Source organism: Gossypium arboreum, chromosome 11, assembly GCF_025698485.1.
Source record: "Gossypium arboreum isolate Shixiya-1 chromosome 11, ASM2569848v2, whole genome shotgun sequence".
NCBI lineage: Eukaryota > Viridiplantae > Streptophyta > Magnoliopsida > Malvales > Malvaceae > Gossypium > Gossypium arboreum.
The window spans coordinates 137,761,537-137,781,889 of record NC_069080.1 but is presented as its reverse complement, the minus strand read 5'-3'; the positions used below and the strand labels follow the sequence as shown (position 1 = coordinate 137,781,889).

Here is a 20,353-nt window from a genome sequence, read left to right as displayed (position 1 = left end):
TTGTTGATGATTTTTTTATAAAAATATTAAAATAATATCTGTTTGTATGTATTTATTTGTTGTTTATTTGTTTATTATTCATTAACATTATTCATGAAAATGTTCAATTATATTTCATGAACATATTTGTTTAATGTTCGATTAAGTTAAATGAATATGTTAAACAAACATAAATTTGTATAATTATAAATAAGCGAACATGAACAAAAATTTGAAATTCTTACCAAATACAAACTGAATATGAATAAGTTCTTAATGAGCATGAACAGAAGTTTGTTCGCTCAAGCTTGGTTCATTTAAAGTCGTATGTTTTGGTCATTGAATTTTAAAAAGTTGTAAAATAATTATTTAACTATTTAAAAGTTTTCACTTGAGTTATTAAATTATTCAAAAGAATTTATCTAAGTTAATAGGTTGTTAATTTTTTTTTAAATTTAGTAAGTGAACTACAAGTGATGATTTAATGATCAACATTGTTGGATTAGAATATATTTTAGATCCAAGTCAATCTGTTAATTAGTGTCAAAGATGAGTGAACAGAAAGGAGAGAAGAATCTTCGATTGGTGCAAGCCATACAATAACAATCTTAACAGCTTGGTGATTTAAATAAAAACCTTTGAATGATGTAGTGACCATTTTATAACTTTGCTAAGTAAAGTAATTAAAATATAATTTATTAATAATTTAATAACCTTAGATGGAATTTGCCCTTATAAATTTTTTGCCTGGGTAAAAACTTCTATGAGAGGCCCATAATGAACCCAATTTTGTCTGCTGTCTCCAAAAAGGCCCAAATTTGTCAAATCGAATCTAACCCGACCCATACCTACACGGGTCCCACACACTTGCCCGATCCATTTTCCTTCTTTCCCTCAGTACTTAACGGAACCGTCACGGCCCATCATGTTCCGTCAAAACCATCAACCCCCCTACTCTCACCTCTCCTTCCTCCTCTAACGTCTTCCGTCCGTAACGTCCGCCTATGGCTTCTTCCGTTGACGACGAGTTTTCTCTCATCGACGACCACGAAACTAACCCTAGCCACCACCACGTTCTCCACCACCACCATTCTTACGCGCAGGTCCAGGCGCCGCCACCCGATAACCACAACGGCGATGATGACTCTGATTCTGCTTTCCGCGGAGCCAACTTCGTTAACAACAACAGTAGTAACGCAACGTCCTCCGATGTACGGATCGAGAAGAGGAGGGACCAAGAAGAGATAAACGATGGAGTTTTGAAGAGATCGAAGCAATCGGCGACGACTGAGTACCGGAAAGACAGGGAAGAATGGAGCGATGCCGCGATCGGGTGTTTGTTGGAGGCGTATATGGAGAAGTTAACGCAGCTGAACAGGGGGAATCTTAGAGGAAGGGATTGGGAAGAGGTGGCGGCGGCAGTTAGCGAGCGGTGCGAGAAGCAGAGCAAGAGTGTGGAGCAGTGCAAGAACAAGGTTGATAATCTGAAGAAACGGTATAAGCTTGAGAGGCATAGGATGAGTGATGGTGGCATCACGGCGAGTCATTGGCCTTGGTTTAAGAAAATGGAAGAGATTGTTGGTAATTCTCTGCCTGCAAAGGCGGTGGTTGAAGAAGAAAAGGGTAGCGCTTCTCCGGGAACCGTTGTTAGACAATCCAAAAGGTATAATTTTGATTCCATTTCCTTTTATGGTTATTATTTTGCTAGTGTTTCTCAAGGTTAGGGAGTAAATTTAGACAAATGGTTGTTCAGGATATTCAAATCGCAAAAAAAGTAAAGCAAATTCGAATAATGAAATTTGGGTTTCTTAATCCGTTGTCCATATAAGTAATGTAGATTTCGAGACATTCATAGATTCATATCTGCTTCCACTTAGAATCTGTTGCTAATATTTGCCAGCAACTGCTAGACTGTTAATAATAGTTATCAACAATCAAACTTGTTGTGGGGTTGGACTCTCAACAAGTCTGGTATTGTCTCCAATCGGGGTTTTATCTTGCAACACCACGAAGAGCTTTGGCAGGCTCACAAATGAGTGTTTTGGAGTGCCTAAACAGGTGAACCGTGAAAACTGAGGAGTATGTGTTTTAGGTCATGGGGTTGAGTTCAATCGTGCGCAAAATTTTCAGTTTCCACAGTTTGCTTGTTCAGACGCTTTGAGGCACTCTGATGTTGGTTTTAATAGTCTCAGTTTCACTCTTTTATGGAGTTCATTTGAAAATGATGCTATTTTCGAGTTGTTTCAATGAAATTCGAGTCTCTATTGATTTTATTGCTTCATTGTAGTAAATTTGTATTTGAAGGGTTCTATCTTTTGATATTGTTCTTGACTATGGCTTGTAATGAAAATGTTGATGCCCTAGTTTGTGATTAAAGATCTTGTCTTGTATATTTGTTCTTTTCATAACGATAGAGACGCATTCATGGTTGTTTGATCAGCAGATATACTTCAGCTGCACCAAACCCTGTAGGTCAGATGATTACCATGAAATCAAAAAGTCCTAAATGGCGCAGAGTGGTATTCAAAATTAGTGGCGCCGCTCTTGCTTGCACCGGTCCTCCCAATATCGACCCCAAGGTTCACCATGAGTTTCTTATATAAAGTTTGGAATTGTGATAATATGGTTGTGAATTTGCATTCTCTAATATGCTGTTTTTTTCTCATTATCAGGTGGCAATGCTGATTGCTAGGGAAGTTGCAATTGCTTGCCGCCTCGGTGTAGAGGTAATTGTTACTGCCTTTTTATCTCTTATGATTGCGGATATTTGCAATTCTTTTAAAATGCAATTCTTTTGGGTGATATTCAAGGTAGCAATTGTTGTTGGAGGTCGCAATTTCTTTTGCGGAGACACGTGGGTTGCGGCTACCGGTTTAGATAGAAGTACTGCATATCAAATTGGGTAATGTCTGCAAACCAACTTTTGTTTAATGTTGAATATAAATTGAGTCTAATGCTTAAACCTATAATGAGGCTGTAAAACTAGGCTTGCTTGATATATAGGTGTCTTTGATAGTTTTATAGTTCTTTGGGGTATGATTATAAGCCAATACTTCTCAGTTGTTTCCAGAAATGATTTTAGTTGGGTGTTATACATAATATGTATGCTTGTAAGCTTGTTGTATGTTATACTATATTACTTGGGTTCGGGTTTAAGTGTTGGATATGGATACGTGTTTACAGGAGTATGCTTACTGTTTTCATGTTTTTTTATGTATTTGGAGGGAGGATCATATCCCCATACTCATGCTTGAATATGTTTCGGGTATGGATACCTTAGGAAAAATGAAGAGTTGGAGAAACGTAGGCATGTTATATTGAATAAACATTGAAAATGATGGGGTGGGTCAAAAGAAAAAACCAGAGCTAATGAATCCGTTTGTTATCTGGACTTTCAATCTTAATGGGCTAATGATATCAGAAGTAGTTCCTTGAAGTGTACTATGGTGGTCATGTTGCTTCCAAATAAATTTGTTTATGCACTTGCGTGTTCATATTGTGTTATGAAACTAATCAAAGCCACGATTCTGCAATATACTGCAGCATGATGGCATCCGTGATGAATTCTATACTACTGCAATCGTTGTTGGAGAAGATGGGTGTTCAGGCCTGCGTGCAAACGGCATTTTCTGTGCAAGAGGCAGAACCGTACAGCCGGGTAAGGGCCATACGTCATCTTGAAAAAGGTAGAGTTGTAATATTTGGTGGCATTGGTGCTGGCACTGGAAACCCACTCTTTTCTACTGATACAGCTGCAGCACTTCGAGCTTCAGAAAGTATGCCCGTCTCTTTCTGTTTTCTTTCAATTCAATTTCTTGAACTATAATGGCACTCTCTTTTTGATCCCTTTACATCTCTAACACGGAACACTTGTGCACATGCGAACACATTTTTCCTTCATTTTTCTTGGGGCTCTCAACATTTGACATGTCTACTTCTACTACTACTACTACTTTCACTTCAGTTCATGCCGAGGCAGTTGTTAAAGGTACGAATGTCGATGGTGTTTATGACTGTCATTCCCAGGACAACAATGCTACATTTGAACACATCTCCTTTCGAGATCTAGTCTCAAGAGGTGCCACAACCATGGACATGATGTCATTGACCTTCTGTGAAGAAAATGGCATTCCAGGTTGGTATTCTTGTCAAACCATGCTTCATGTTTGTATTCCATGTTCCTGAATTTTTATGAATAGCTACCGATGTAAGTTTCTAAATCCAAGGTTACATCTAAGACCATCTCATCCGAACTAAATCAATTTACTTTGGTACAGTTGTGGTCTTTAATCTTCTTCAGCCTGGAAACATCTCGAAAGCATTATGCGGAGACCAAGTTGGTACGTTGATCGATCAAACTGGAAGGATAAGCTGATCCAATGCATTCCCAGTTGTTGTGACCATCGATATAAGTCCAGCTTGCCAACTTTATCGTAAATCCATAATTCTTATGGCGTCAATATCTAGTGTATTTAAATGCATTAGAAATAGTATCAACTTATTGAATCATCACCTATGGAAGATGGTTGCTGCAATGTACCATTACTGATTTACAAAAAAGACATCTGTGAGATTTCTAGTTCACTGATAATACTCATAGATTAGAATTAGAAGTAAGTAGGAAGTTGTCTTAAATGAAACTTATTATTGTCAACAATGTATCATAAATTTTATTATTTGCAAATTTATAGATCCATTTCTTGAATTGCTGACAATTTCGATTATTGTTTATCTCGAGATTCTGATAATTAGAAGGGTGAGAACCTAGGTTATTCGCACATGGGTGTTAGTGTTTATATGGGAATGTTCTGTTGTTCATGTATTTAGAGAGATATCCTAGTACTCGTGTTCGGATATATGTCAAACATGGATTGTTAAAGAAAAATGAAGACTCAGAGCAACATAGGTGAGAACTCCAACCCAATGCTATGAAACATATCTTACAATACTTCCATTTCTATTTAGTATGAAGCGTGTGTATGACAAATCTAATAAAAGCTCATTGGATCCTCATTTACATTAGTTCTTATGTATTGATCTGATGGTTTCGAGAACTCAGAACTATTGATGGAGCCTCTGTTCATGTTAAGAGGTTCGGAAATGGTGGAATTCAATGCGGATTGTGAAGGATGGTGTAGAAGGGTGAGAACCTGTTTTACTTGCGGTCAGGTGTTAGTATATATGGGTATGTTTTGGTGTTCATGTATTTAGAGATTCATATCCTCATATTTGTGTTCAGATATATGTCAGACATGGATAGTTAAAGAAAAATGAAGACTCGGAGCAATATAGGTGAGAATTCCGACCCGGTGCTATGAAAACATCTCTTACAGTACTTACATTTCTATTTAGTATGAAGTGTCGCATGACAAATCTAATAAAAACTCATTGGATCCCCATTTGCTTTGGTTCTTATGTATTGATAGGATGGTTTCAAGAACTCAAACCATTGATGGAGCTTGTGTTCTTGTTAGGAAGTTCGAGTGTTAGTATATATGATTATGTTTTCATATCCTTGTATTGGTGTTCAGATATATGTCAAACATGGATAGTTGAAGAAAAATGAAGACTCAGAGCAACATAGGTGAGAACTCTAAACCGATGCCATTTGTTCCAATACTTCGATTTCTATTTAGTATGAAGTGTGTGCATGACAAATCTAATAAAAGCTCATTGGATCCTCATTTACATTGGTTCTTATGTATTGATAGGATGGTTTCAAAACTCAAAACCATTGATGGAGCTTTTGTTCTTGTTAAGAGGTTGGGAAATGGTGGAATTCAATACGGATAGAAGGATGATGTAGAATACTTTTGCCTTTCAGATTACATCGGGGAATCAGCTCGGAGCAAGAAGATGGAAAACATTCGGTAAGAATCTGATGCCTTGGAAAACCCAATGGTTCCTCTACACTTTTAATGATGGAATACACATATATATTTAATAACTAGTCTTCTAGGGTAGGCTAAATGTTCAAAATAGGACCGAATTTTTTATGAATCGCTTGGATAAGGATTAAACCTTTCAAAACAATCAAATAAGGGCTTCTCAAATATCGCTTATCAAGTCTCAATTTATGTTTTTATTTATCTTTCTTTTCTTTTCAAATAACTGCCATTTGTTTTATTCTAAACAAATCATCATTTGCCTAATTTTATACTACAAACTGGTTGAAGCGTGTGAAAAGCTCTTATTTGAGTATTCTCGAAAAGTTTAGCTTTTATCCTCTCTTTTTGAACATTTAGCCTCTAATAGTATCTAAATAGGGGGAATCTAGAAATTTTTCAGAAGGGGTCGAAATTTACTGATAATCTTTTTAGAGATTAAATTATAATTTTATCATGTATTAGTTTATGATTTTCTCATTTTTGAAAGGACTAAATAAAAAAAAATTGGGGGAGGGATTTTAATTTATCATATATAAATTTATAATTTAATTATTTAAGGGCTGAACTATAATTTTGTGTTTTTGAATAGTCAGGACCCTTGCCTGTCCCATTGTATTTGCCCTTACATGTAAATGAAAAATTTAATTATTTTTAATAAGGGGAGGGGGAGGGTGTTCATGGATGGAATTTAGGATTTGATATCAACTACTTTCTTATTGCTATTAATAAGTTTGGTTTAAAATTTTAATGTGATAAAATATTTATTTTAGTCATAATGTTGTAAAGTAAATAATATATGTTTAAATGATATTAAAATTAATTAATATTATGATATATGAAATATATCAATTTAAATTATAATACAATATAAAATTAATTTATTATAACTCATTATTAATATTTTGATACTTGAGGTTGAAATATACCATAAGTCTTTGTACTTTTAAAAATTTAAAATTTAGTCCCTATATTTTTATTAATCTTGTTATTATTTATTTTCACATAGCACACAAATATTTTATATTTCAATAATTTATTATTATTTATTTTTATTAAAAATTATAGGAATATGAAAGTTTTCTTTTACTGCAATTCCACAAATCCAAGACAAATTTGTTTAAAGAAAAAAAAATCTTTACCCCTTGAAGGAAGAAAGGAAAGTGTTCAGTTCAGGATTCATAGATGAAAATTAAAAAACTGTTGATGGGGATTAGGATGGTGAAGAGATGATCATGGGTCGCGTTCGGGTTATGGTTCAATAGAATTTTAGGTTTAGGTTCAGCTTAGCCCAAATAATGGGCTTAAAATTTTACTTAAATTCAGTCTAGATAAAAATATTAAAATTTGAGTTTGGTTTGACTTGCCTAGATTTAAAAAAAAAAAATTAGGTAGAGTTTTAGTTGAAGAAATCTTATTTGAGGTTTGGCCTGTTTAAAAACAGGTTCGTTTTTTTGTTTATGCCCATTTCTAAGTTTATATTTTTGTCCAAATCTTTTCACTTTTCGAGTAAGCTTTCAAGTTGAGTCAAATGACCTGACTCATGATTAGGGTTAGGTTGGTGGATTAAATGAGAGTAAAAGAGTAATTTATTATATTAAAATTTTAAAATTTAGATAAGAGTTTTATAAATTTAAGTCTATTCGAACCAATTTATTTAATGAAGAAATGTTTTATTTAAATTTAGTTATAAAATGATTTTTATCAAATTTTAATATTTCATCATCAAAACGATAAGTATTTGTCTACATTTGATGATGTTAATTTTTTTCGAGTAAACATTTGATGATGTTAATAATTCATTTACGATAAAAATATATATTTAAATTGTAAATTATTTAGTTTTGAAATTCCATTATATATGCATGCAACTTTCAATGATTGATATCAAAATTCAAGGACCACGAACTAAGAAAAAAAGTCAAGGACCACGAACTAAAAATTAAATATTAGTAATTTTAGTAAAATTAAAGACCACGAATAAAATCTATGGTTTCTTTCAAAAATAAAACTTTATTAATTACATTACAATTCAAAAATATGTTAGATTTTACGTGGATTATGTTTAAAACATATGAAGTAAATTTTAAATATGGATGAACAATTTGCATTTGACATGTTTGAAAACAGGGCGAATTTAGGGAGCTAGCAAGGGTCCTAGCAAGGGCCCTGGCCCTACTTAAAATAGAAAATTTTTCATTTAGTTTTTTTAAAATTTTTAAAATATTAATTAGTAAAGGTAAAATTATACTTTGACTCTCTAAAAATAATAAAATTTTGATTTAATCTTTTAAAATTATATTTTTACTATTGTAAAAATTACAATTTAATTTTGGTCCCCTTAAAAAATGTTTCGACTTTGCCCCTATATAAAAACAATGTCATCGAAAGTTAGAAGGAGTGTTTCTTTTTATTTTAATACATTATATCCAAGCTATACATGCCATGGGTAAAAGATGTGTATTATAATTTGATCCGCATGTTCTAAATTGTTTTTCTTTTAATACATTATATCCAAGCTATACATGCCATGGGTAAAAGATGTGTATTATAATTTGATCCGCATGTTCTAAATTGTTTCACATTAGATCCAAACTATTCAACACCCAAACTGAAAAATTAAGCTGACAGAAGGACTTGATTGATACGATATTAATATTTTACATCTCAATTATAACATTTTAAGATTTAAAGATGTCTAGTGTAATTAATCATGTATATGTAACATGATTTCTTTCAACTCTATTTTAAGATAAGAAAAAAGTTGATATTTAATTATATGATCAAAATCTTAAAATCTCGTTTTTTTTTTTTTTTTGCAAATAATGTTTTAAGTATGGGGACCGAAAGAAAACATACGACCAAAAGCTTATGTAAGCTCACTCAATGCATAAAATAGAACTTAATTTTATCTATTATGGAAGTATAAAATTTCATTTTTCAGGGTTGTTGAGAGTCAATTCAAATGAATATATCACCTAATATATATTTCAATAAATTATATTTGTAGTGATTTAAATATTAATAAATGTTTTTTGTTCAATTATGAAAAGTAATTAGATAGTCATAATTTATTAACATTTTCTTGTCACCCGATTATGAAAAGTTACAAAATAGTCACTTAATTATTTAATTTTTGTCTTTTTTGCTCACCAATTATCTTTAGATTTTTGGGTGTTTCCATTATTACATTAGTCTGTTGGTGACCAAAAAAGACAAATTGGGTAGTTCGGATGATTATTTTGTAACTTTTCATAACTGGGATACTAAAAAAAAAATTTACTAATAGTTAGATGATCATTTTATAACTTTTCATAATTGGGTGACAAAAAAAATACTAATAGTTGGGTGACTACTAGTGTAGTTTACCTTATATATTTTTGGGTCAAAAGTTTTTAAGTTATATTCAATTTCAATTAAATTTGAAGTTGAGTTGGGTTGGACAACGAGAGAAGTGCTCTAAATGTTGTTTTCTTCTTCCACATGATTCGAACTCGAAACCTTATTTAAAGGATATTGAATTGTGTTATAATAATTAAGTTACACGAGATGTTGAATATAATAATGGTGGCAGTTCAAACAATATAGGGTAGGGGTGAAACCAGAAAATTTTTCTAAGGGTAGAATTAAATTGTATATTTTATGATAGTTAACATGCAATTTTACTATTTTGATAACTTATATCTTTTTAATTTTTTAAAGGACTAAATCAAAATTTTATCATTCTTGAGGTTAAAATATAATTTTACTATATAATAACTTAGAAGTTCATAAATTTTAAAAGACCAAAAAAGAAAATTCTCTTTTAGGGGGTCGGAGCCTCCGCAAGCCGCTCCTTTAATGTAGCCTTTATTATGAGGTGCAAAAGCTGTTAATAAAGTGATTCACACCATAAATGATCCGAAAAACCACTAAATTGATTGTTTGAGACAACTTGGTATTGAATTTCTATAAATTTCACTTTACCCATTCACTTGCCAAAAAATTAAACTAAAAATTAAAATTAAAATTTTCAAAATTAAAACTACCATAATTTTCACAAAAATAGAACCTAAATTTTATCAAAGAAAGAAGTCAATGTTAAATTCATAGAAAAAAATCGTATTTTCATGTAAATTTATTAAAATTAAAGCTTTTATTTTTGTTTAAATAAAATTGAAAAGAAAATTTAACAATGTGTCTCATCCAATTGAAATTTTTAATTTTTGAAACACATAAATTATTTTTAAACTTTAACAAAGTACAATTATTGAGGACATATTTTAATGTTAATCAAAATCAGCTTTTCTTTTATAAAATTAAAATTAATTTTTATACACACCTGTCGGCCCTTCCATTGATTTTATCAGTATGTCACTCTCGATCAATTTCATTTCTCTATTATTTTTCTATTATGTAATTTATTTAAAATTAATTAATTAGTTAATCTTCCTCAATTTGTAGCACAAGTCATTGTACTTTCATTTTACAATTATTTATATTAATATTGCATAATTGAATGTAAATAAAATAGATTTATTACTAAATATGGATTAAAAAGTATTTATTGGTAAATTTAAGGACCACAAATAAATTTATATGATTTTAAAAATAAAATTAAGGACCACAATCAAATTTATATGGTTTTTTAAATTTAAAATTAAGGACCACAAATAAATTTATATGCTTCTTTTTTAAAAAATTTATAAAAACTTAAATTAATTACCTTACGGCTCTGGTCCTGAAAATAAAGTAATTTTTTACAAAATATGATGGTTAATTTAATTGACACCAATAGTTTATTAGGTTTAGTTTTGATTGTATCTGCTCTTTTTGACATAATGTCTAAAATTATTTATAACCCTTTTGTAACTCATAAATAGAAAAATAATGTATTACAGTAAGACTCGAATCTATACATTGATAATAATACGTATACCAGTCGAGTTAATATTAAATTAATATTATTACATTTAATATTATTATTAAATTTTATCATAAAGTTGTTAAGATTTGTACCATCAGATTCGCATGTAATTTCTTTGTCAAAATATTTTAATATATTAAGGTAATGTATTTAATATTTTTAAAATTTTAACTTTATCTGAATTGATTGAATTGGAGGCACCAATAAAACAAAGTTTTTCTTTATTCCATTTTTTATTCATCGATAATGAACATGATTTTTGGGTGAGAATTTAATATTTTAATTTTAGTTTTAGCTCCTTTTATTATGTTAAAATTTAGAATTTAGATCATCTATTTTTATAATTTAATAAAATTTTAACGTTACAACTAAAAATACTATCAAATTACGTCAAATTACAATAGTGAAATTAAATTTAAAATAGTGGAGGACTAAAATCAAAATTAGACCAAAATTAAATATTAGAATTTTAGAAGATATCCGTATCAAATCAAGATTATGTGTTCTTGTTTTCTTTCAACTTGGAATGTAATAAATTAATTAATTAACTCCAAAATATTATTATTTAAATAATTTTGCAATGAAGATTCCTCTCAAAAAGTTTCCCATCATAGGCCCCTGCATGATTTTGTCATCTAATTATATCTACAAGCTTTTATAAAGAGTGCTTACCCTAATATGAGAAACCATTGTTATATGATCTAAACAAATAAATATATATACATACATATATATACACATTTGTATATGTATAATGGAGTTTGAAATTTTAGGGTTAAGTATAGCACTTTTGCTATGGGTTGCATGGGCCATAACGACAGAGCGATGCCACCGGCGATTGGAAGAGCTAGGTCAACTTCCACCTGGACCTACATGGTGGCCCGTAGTTGGCAATATATTTCAATTAGGGCTGGCGCCACCTCATGTGTCTTTTGCCAAGTTGGCTCGTCGACATGGACCCATCATGACTTTATGGTTAGGTTCAATGAGCACGGTGGTCATCTCGTCCAACGAGGTGGCTCGTGAGATGTTCAAGAATCATGACATAGTGTTAGCTGGCAGGAAGATTTACGAAGCCATGAAAGGAGATTTCGGCCATGAGGGATCCCTTATAACATCCCAGTACGGCCCCCACTGGCGGATGCTGCGACGATTGTGCACCACAGAATTTTTCGTGACAAGCCGTCTCGATGCCATGCGAGGAGTTCGAAGACGGTGCATCGATCAAATGTTGCAATCCGTACAAGATGCAGGTGCAAATGGCACGAACCCAATTGACGTGGGGCGGTTCGTTTTCTATATGGCGTTCAACTTGATAGGAAACCTCATGTTCTCGAAAGATTTATTGGATCATAAATCGGAAAAAGGTGCGAAATTTTTTTACCATGCAGGGAAAGTGATGGAGTTAGCCGGTAAACCGAATGTCGCAGATTTTTTACCTGTTCTAAAACGGGTCGACCCGCTAGGTATAAGGAGGAAAACCCAATTTCATGTTAAAAAAGCATTTGAAATTGCCGGAGGATTCATTAAAGACAGGATGAAAAGCATTGGATATGGAGAAAATGAAGGGAAAAGAAAGGACTTCTTGGATGTTCTTTTGGAGTTTCGTGGTGATGGCTTAGAAGAACCTTCTAAATTTTCCTCTCGAACCATCAATGTTATTGTTTTTGTAAGTTAACACTAATTGACCCTTTTAATACTATTTTTCTTTCATAATATATATGTAGAGGGGGAAGCTAGGAAATTGTTTTAGGGGCTAAAAATGAATAAACTTTTTTTGGGAGGCAAATATAATTTTATCTTAAGACTAACATGTGATTTCCTAAAAATTAAAGGATTATATAAGCAATTTTTTTGGAGGGGCTAACGACGACTCCCTACCTCTCCCTTCACATGGGACAAAACTGATGGTAGGTTAAGTTCTATATATATATATATATGGATGTGATGAACTATGGAACAGGCAGACAGCCCACAGCGTACTAGTGGATTGGAATAATAACACTTTTAGTCCTTATCAATGTCAAATAAATCTTTTTCTTGAACAAAATTTTTCCTTTTGTCCCCTAAACTTTTTAATTTTTTTTATGGTATATGCCAGGAGATGTTCACTGCAGGAACTGATACAACAACAAGCACTATAGAATGGGCAATGGCCGAGCTTCTACACAATCCAAATACATTAAAAACAGTCCAAGCTGAATTGAGGAACCATTTAGGCTACCATGGGAGGAGCCTTGAAGAAAAAGACATTGAAAACCTACCATATCTCAAAGCAATAATCAAGGAAACCCTAAGACTTCACCCACCACTCCCTTTCTTAGTCCCTCACATGGCTATGGACTCTTGTAAGATGTTGGGTTACCATATCCCTAAAGAAACCCAAGTTTTGGTGAACGTTTGGGCCATCGGACGAGACCCGAAAACGTGGGAAAACCCGTCGAAGTTTAGACCAGAACGGTTCTTGAAGCCGAATACAATGGATTATAAGGGTCACCATTTCGAGTTTATTCCTTTCGGGTCCGGTCGTCGGATGTGCCCGGCGTTGCCACTCGCGTCTCGACTGCTCCCGATGGCACTCGGGTCGTTGTTGCATTGCTTTGATTGGAGTTTGGCTGAGGGGGTTAAACCTGAAGATTTGGATATGAGTGAGAGAATGGGGATAACGTTGAGGAAATCTGTTCCCTTAAAGGCCTTAGCAATACCTTGCACTGATTTCAGACACTAAAATTCGAATCGTTAAACTTGTTATGAATAACTGCATCAACTGATCGGATTTTTAGAAAAAATCCTATCTTCATTTTAATTTGTGCTCTTATGTGTACGTGTATTTAGTTTGGGAATAATAATGTTTTATAATTGTTGTGAATAATAGAAAGACTGTGGTAAAGTACTTAAATTGCATTTTGTTGAGCATTTTTTTGTGTGTACTTTAGATGGTGTGGTCTGTCTATTTATAGAATAAGGTACTGTTTATCGACAAAATAGATCTCCAAGCTCATGCAAATGCAATCTCGTAGTACAAAGACCTTGCAATACAAAAACGAAGTCTGATTCGTTAACTTGCGCACTTACCCCGCAAGCTTTGTACTTGGGTCAAGCCTGTGAGTTCATTAGGATCTGGCCTAAGCTTAAACTTGAGACGGGTTTGGGCCAATGATGATAATCATCCTAACACATTTTATCGTCTTTATTTAAAAAATAAATAAATTAGTTTTTATACATTAAATTAAAAACTAAATTGATCTTTTCTGTTATAAACTGAAGTGACTGACGAAATAACCAAATTGTAACTTATGCTAATGCATAATGATCAATTTTTAGTTGTAGAAATGGATAAAATTTGCAACAGAAGAACTAATTTACTCTTTAATCTAACATATAAAGATTAATTTACCATTTTTTTAGTAGAGAAAACTAAATACAAACAAAATCCTCTATGACATATATACAATTTTATAGCATAATTTAACTTTTAAATGATTGAGGACTTTTTTTAGTTATGGGTGTACATTATTAGGTTAAATTATATATTATCTGAAAGATGGATATTTGATTTAGTGGTTGGACAATATCTCAAAAATATGGTTCCAAGTTCTTCTTAGTAATCTCTTAATACTTCTTGGAATTATTTGAAAAACTATTGTACACTAATTTAGACGAATTTTTGTACCTAACTGCTCAAAACTCTTTGCATAAATTGAGGATTTATACAATTTGATATTTTTATTCCGTATTTTTAAAATTTAAAATTTTAGTCTTGACCAAATAATAATTATTAAATTTATTAAGTTAAATTTTGTTATTTTTAAAATTTGATCGTCAAATATATTATTATTTCTACATATTAATATAAAAATTAGTTAATAAATTCAACAATTATCGTTTGCATTAAGCCTGAAATTTTAAAATTAAAAAAATATAGTGACTAAGAATGATCCACTTAAAAACATGGACTAAATATATAATTTTAGGCATAATAAAAACATATATATTTTGATGTTACCATTTGGTTAGAACTAAAATTTTAAAATTAAAACATAAGTACCAAATTCGTAACTTACAAAACTACATGATCTAATGGTAGAATTTGATGATTAATATATATATACACAATATGATTGGATAAAGAATCGCAATTCTCAAATCTCGGCATCATTATTGCCGTCGGTTCTTGGAAGCTTTCGATTTTGTAGGTACAAAATTAGCATATAATATCTGCATCTAAATTGTGATTAACAAAAACCCTACGATGTGCATGTGTGTATATATATATATATATATATATATATATATATGAACGTGAGAGAGAGATTATGTTCAATATTGGTTCAGATTACATAATTCACTTACTGAGTGGTAAAATTTATGTGAAATTTAAATTAATTGGCATGATGGTCACTGTAAGGAAAAAATAATAATTTTCAGAAAATATTAAAATTTAAAATTTTTGCCCTTTTTCTTTACTTAACTGGGTTTATATCGGTTGATTGAGTTCTCGAACTTTTAAAATAGACCTCTTAATTGAGTGAATTTAGTTAAATTTAAATCGATTTAATTTAAAGATTAATTTTTTTGAGTTATCGGGGGTTTGAATTATTTCAATTTCAAGTTATTCCATATTAAGATTGTTGAGCCCAATTTTTGCCCGGCCTAGACCCAAAAAATGTTAAAACCCAAATAGTCAGACCCAATTAAAAAAAAACCAATACCCAAAACAGCCCAATAGGGCCCAAACCAAGACCTAGTAAACCCTAGGAAACCCTAACCCCCTTTGCGCCGTAACCCCAAAACTGAAACCCCAAATCAGTCCCCGAGTGCCGTACGTTGCGCACCTTCCTTCCATGCCGTGTGCTACCCCAAGGCCACGTCAGTGCCCACATCCATCACGTCTCCGAGATCTCCGCAATTGCATCTACAACAGAAAAACAAACAAATAGCAACAGTAGCAATAGGAGATTCTCATCTTTACTTCTACGGCTATATAAAGCCATTTAAAACGATGTAAAGGTTACGTTTTTTGGATATAAAAACAGAATATTGGAGAAAATATAAGGAATTTTCACAAGAAATAGTCTCAAAGCACACCAAATAATCGAAAAACCGAGGCCAAGCTACCAGAATCGGAACACTAAAGGTTTTTTCTTTCTTTAAATTTTAAATTTTTTTTTTCTTTTTTTATATTATATAGATCTATATTTTTTTAAAAATATTTTTTTAAAAAAATAAAAAAATAACCTTTTTGAAAATCCGGCCACCATGCACGGTGGCCGGCGGTAGCCTGTGACGGCAACTACGGCGGCCGGAGCCCGGTCCGATGGCCGGAGGGCGGGGAGGCTGAGAGAGCTCTGAAAGCTCTCTGTTTTTTTTTTTCTGAAAATAAAAGGAGAGTGTGTTTTTTTTTGCAAAAAAATGGCGTTTATATAGGGGTAGTAAAACGACGTCGTTTTGGTGTCAATGCACATGACCCAAAACGACGTCGTTTTGAGAAAATCGTCCTACCCGACCTGCTCCGCAACAGATCCGCTTTTTTTAATAGTGGGGTAATTTCTCATTTGGTCCCGCCGAAATTTTACTTATTTTAATTCAGTTCTTTTAAATTTTAAAAATTTGGCCCATAATTTTCTTTTTGTTCTGAATTAGTCCCTGGCGATGCTGTGTGTTTTTAGGGTGGGAATATTTACTTTCCCAGTCCCTCCACTTCACATGCGCATCCAAATTTGGTCCTTTTGTCCTTATTTATTCCTAATTTCGTCCCATAGTTCCTGTTTTCAAATCAATTTAGTCCCATTTCGCATTTGTGCTATGAGATTGAAGGCATGAACCAAAGGTTCATGAATTGTTCAAATTTGAAATGTGAAATGATTATTTATATGTGATTGAGAGATGAACCAAAAGTTCTTGAATGGTTGGAAATCTTATTGATGAAATATTGAATCAAATTATTGGAAATGCAAGTATGGAAGACATAATGGCAAAAATGCAAAGAAGAGATATTTTATAACCACAAGACTCTATTTAATTTTTAATTATATTAGGATAATTGTTAGATATTATTATTTAGAGTTTATTTTAGCTTTTTATCTTTAGTTATTTTTAATTATCTGTATTTATCTTTTAAAATTTAAGTAGGACTAGACTAGGTTTTCTAGTACTATAAATATGGGATGGAGTGACTCAAATTGGATATCATCTTTTCTGTAATTTCATCTAGCCAAAGGTTGTCAAAAATTCTTAAAAAAATTCATGAGGCTTACAATCCATGCTTAGCCTTCTCAACGAGTATTCATCACTTCTCCGCATTACCGGGCTGACGCTTCCGTCTATGTCCCTTCAAAAATGATCTTTCCAACTTGTGCAAGGAACAGCCGCTTTGTATATTTTGGGAAGGTTGTACGGTCGGTTCATTAGCTTACTGCGTCAGTGGTTGTCGAGCCTAAGAGACAAATTGGTGTGAGATTCACTATTGGGAAGTGATGATCTAGTGTAAAGCGGTCCCACAAAAGCGACATTTGGCTAGAGTCAAGTTCCTCTAAATTATAAGTCTAAACCTTAAGTGGAGTTGGTGGTCGTAGGCGTCCTCTTCCACTATAACTGGCTTATTCAGTTCGAGAAGGATCCCTAAAAGCCGAGGATTGAACCCGAGGAGGATCGAGACTGTAACACCCCGTACCCGAGTCCGTTACCGGAATCGAACACAAGGTGCACACAGACTTAACTATTTTCACAGTCCATTTAGAAATTTCCAGACAAGCTGGTTACTGCATCACTGTCGCCTTAAAAATCATATCTTGAGTTTCAAAGCTCGAAAATCAGTTTCGTAATTTTTCCCTGAAACTAGACTCATATGTCCATTTACAGATTTTTTTCTAGAATTTTTGGTCAAGCCAATTAGTACAGTTTATTAGTTAAAGTCTCCCCTATTCCAGGGTTCGACTACACTGACCTTTATGCATTACGAATTGGATATATTCCGGTACAAGTCTTCAATACTGATTCCGTTTATTTATATAGAAACTAGACTCAAATAGGAATCTATACATATATGGCATGACTCCTAATTATCTCTGGTTAATTTACAATGAATTTCCAAAGTCGGAACAGGGGATCCAGAAATCGTTCTGGCCCTGTTTCACGAGAACTTTAATATCTCTTAACATATAACTCGTATGACCGTTTCGTTTCTCCCATATGAAAGTAGATTCATCAAGGTTCATTTTCATAATTTATTCACTATTTAATTCCATTCCTATTATTTTTAGTGATTTTTCACATCCACATCACTGCTGCTGTCAGCATCTGTTTTCAAGGTAACCTTTACCTACTTCATAATTTCTTTGATTCAACTAGCCCTTTTAGCATACATGGCACAAGGAATGATCATGATTAACCATCCCAATGGCTAATCGTTTCCAAACATTTCCATACCTCTTAATGAACAACATACGAAATGATTATGATACCATGCCAAAGTGTATATAAGCCATTTTCGCATGGCTATCCAAATTTATACAAAATTAAAGGGGTCTATGACCAACAAACGAAAGAGTAGTCCTATACATGCCATTTCAAAGTTCAACCAAAATTTGTACCAAAAGGGGCTTTGATAGTGTGGATGACTTGACTTGATGATCCCGAATCCGATAGCTAACGAGCAAAATCTATAAAACAGAGAGCCAAAGCAGCGGGTAAGCATTTTAATGCTTAGTAAGTCTCAAGTAATGAAATCAGCTTTGACTAAAGTATTACATTCACATAGCTAAATGAATCACTTTATTAATACACATTCTCATAATCATACTTACTTCACACTTCATCAACATATACACACAAGGTATCAACCTATCTAAGAGCCGAAAGTTCGTTAGTCGATTGAACAAATACTATTTCAAGCGAATCGACTTTTCCGATGCACATGTAAACATACCTTATCGTATGGGTTTTTCGGCGTATTAATTGAATTTATTACAGCACCAAAACGCTCACCTTCAACCCGAGCTTCTTGAATTTAGCGGATATAACCACAAGCACAATTGCCTTGGTCTTAACCCGGATTTGGTAACTTGCACAAATGCCTTGGTCTTAGCCGGATATAACAACTTCGCACGAATGCCTTGGTCTTAGCCCGGATATAACAACTTCATACGAATGCCTTGGTCTTAGCCGGATATAATCGCTAGCATAAATGCCTTGGGACTTAGCCGGATATAATCACTAGCATAAATGCCTTCGGGACTTAGCCGGGTATCATTCAAATGCTCATGTACACATATATCAATAATCACGACACATCCATATTTCATTCTCATTACTAAGGCTCAAACACAAAACATTTATCAAACCTTTCCAATTTCGCTCAATAGCCACACACAAAAGCATGATTTCAATTGACTTTATAACTTAGTCCCTACGCACATTCGGTGTCCGCCATAATAAGACAAATCATTTCAATATAATTCAAGTAGGGTCATTACTCAAGACTTACCTCGGATGTTGTCGAATGATTTCGACGGCTATTCGATCACTTTTCCTTTCCTTATCCAACTGTGGTCCTCTAAGCTCTTGAGCTAATTCACACAAATTTAACTTATTAAAATCTCATTATGATAGCTTATGGCGAATATGACAAGGAGTTTAAATGGTCATATGGCCATCCTTTAGCTCAAATACACAATGGTCATGCACAATTTTTAATCACAACAAGCAATTCAATACAATTCATTCAAACATCAAAGTGAAGCTCAAGGTACTTAGCCCTTATATACATTAGACATTAGAGTCACATGTATGCGAAATCACGAATCGAATTCAACACATTAGTTAGTACTCTCCTTAGCGAATTTTCCAAGCCAAGAATAGGCATCAATATGCTTGCCTCTAACCGAATGCATGCACACCAACCCCCTTCATGTGGCGAATATGCATGTCCATGTTGAGGCCAATTATACACTTAATACCATACAAAAACAGCATACATTTTACTAACTAACGCATTACATATTGTAGCTCAATACAAATCTCTCATTTACTTCATAACCGAAACATCATCACAAGCAAATATATACCTTGAAATAGTATATATGTCATACCAATACATCATGTGCAAACATATATACATATAGGTGCAAGGGCCGAATCTCAAGTTGCTTATATCCAAATATAAACACATATCCAAAGCTCAAATCTTACCTACCATGCAACATGCATGAATCATACTTATGGATATACCACGGCCGAATACACCACAACACCATACCGTTTCAATTTGGTCATGGCTAAACAAAGAACTTAGTGTCTCACTCAAAAATGCTAAAAGAAAATCCAAGAGTCCTCAATCCCCCATCACATGTATCATTATCAAGCTTCATATTTAGCATGCAATGGCATTAACACAACATCCACCTTGGCCGAATATCATTCCCATGACATAGCAAAGATTTGAACCATGGGCTAATAAGAACATCAAGCTAGCAACTAAAAACATACATGAATCTCATGGCACAACCTCAAACATACCTTAATCTTGATGCAAGTATAGCCAAACCTCTTCCTAATCCTCTTCCAAACCAAACATGAAGCAAAA

The 20,353-nt window shown here is 33.0% G+C and overlaps 2 protein-coding genes and 1 long non-coding RNA gene across 4 annotated transcripts; all 3 read left to right on the top strand.

Annotated features, from left to right (window-relative positions):
* The first annotated feature begins 526 nt into the window (after positions 1 to 526).
* Positions 527 to 4,684, top strand: LOC108470751 (uncharacterized). 2 transcript variants are annotated; one of them, XM_017772198.2, is made up of 7 exons: positions 527 to 1,642; positions 2,423 to 2,558; positions 2,652 to 2,705; positions 2,790 to 2,881; positions 3,523 to 3,755; positions 3,944 to 4,114; positions 4,257 to 4,684. In XM_017772198.2, the coding sequence occupies exons 1-7, from the start codon at positions 984 to 986 to the stop codon at positions 4,352 to 4,354; spliced, it is 1,443 nt and encodes a 480-aa protein (XP_017627687.1). In that variant the 5' UTR covers positions 527 to 983; the 3' UTR covers positions 4,355 to 4,684. The 2 variants fall into 2 exon arrangements, with proteins under 2 accessions (XP_017627687.1, XP_017627686.1); XM_017772197.2 differs by having other exon boundaries at positions 2,420 to 2,558.
* Positions 4,685 to 5,090: 406 nt separating this feature from the next.
* On the top strand, positions 5,091 to 6,625 carry LOC128283693 (uncharacterized). Its single transcript, XR_008274099.1, has 4 exons — positions 5,091 to 5,121; positions 5,219 to 5,271; positions 5,511 to 5,563; positions 5,691 to 6,625. It is a non-coding gene; the product is annotated as an uncharacterized LOC128283693 (long non-coding RNA).
* A 4,821-nt stretch (positions 6,626 to 11,446) lies between these two features.
* LOC108473122 (iridoid oxidase-like) lies at positions 11,447 to 13,669 on the top strand. Its single transcript, XM_017774679.2, has 2 exons — positions 11,447 to 12,439; positions 12,872 to 13,669. The coding sequence occupies exons 1-2, from the start codon at positions 11,525 to 11,527 to the stop codon at positions 13,496 to 13,498; spliced, it is 1,542 nt and encodes a 513-aa protein (XP_017630168.1). The 5' UTR covers positions 11,447 to 11,524; the 3' UTR covers positions 13,499 to 13,669.
* Positions 13,670 to 20,353: the final 6,684 nt, after the last annotated feature.

Excerpts from the sequence above, each read along its gene's own strand:
- LOC108473122 (XM_017774679.2), top strand. The coding sequence starts at position 11,525 with ATGGAGTTTGAAATTTTAGGGTTAAGTATAGCACTTTTGCTATGGGTT. Across the intron at positions 12,440-12,871 it reads CCATCAATGTTATTGTTTTT|GAGATGTTCACTGCAGGAAC; the intron begins GTAAGTTAACAC and ends GGTATATGCCAG.
- LOC108470751 (XM_017772197.2), top strand. The coding sequence starts at position 984 with ATGGCTTCTTCCGTTGACGACGAGTTTTCTCTCATCGACGACCACGAA. Across the intron at positions 2,882-3,522 it reads AGTACTGCATATCAAATTGG|CATGATGGCATCCGTGATGA; the intron begins GTAATGTCTGCA and ends AATATACTGCAG. Across the intron at positions 4,115-4,256 it reads TGAAGAAAATGGCATTCCAG|TTGTGGTCTTTAATCTTCTT; the intron begins GTTGGTATTCTT and ends ACTTTGGTACAG.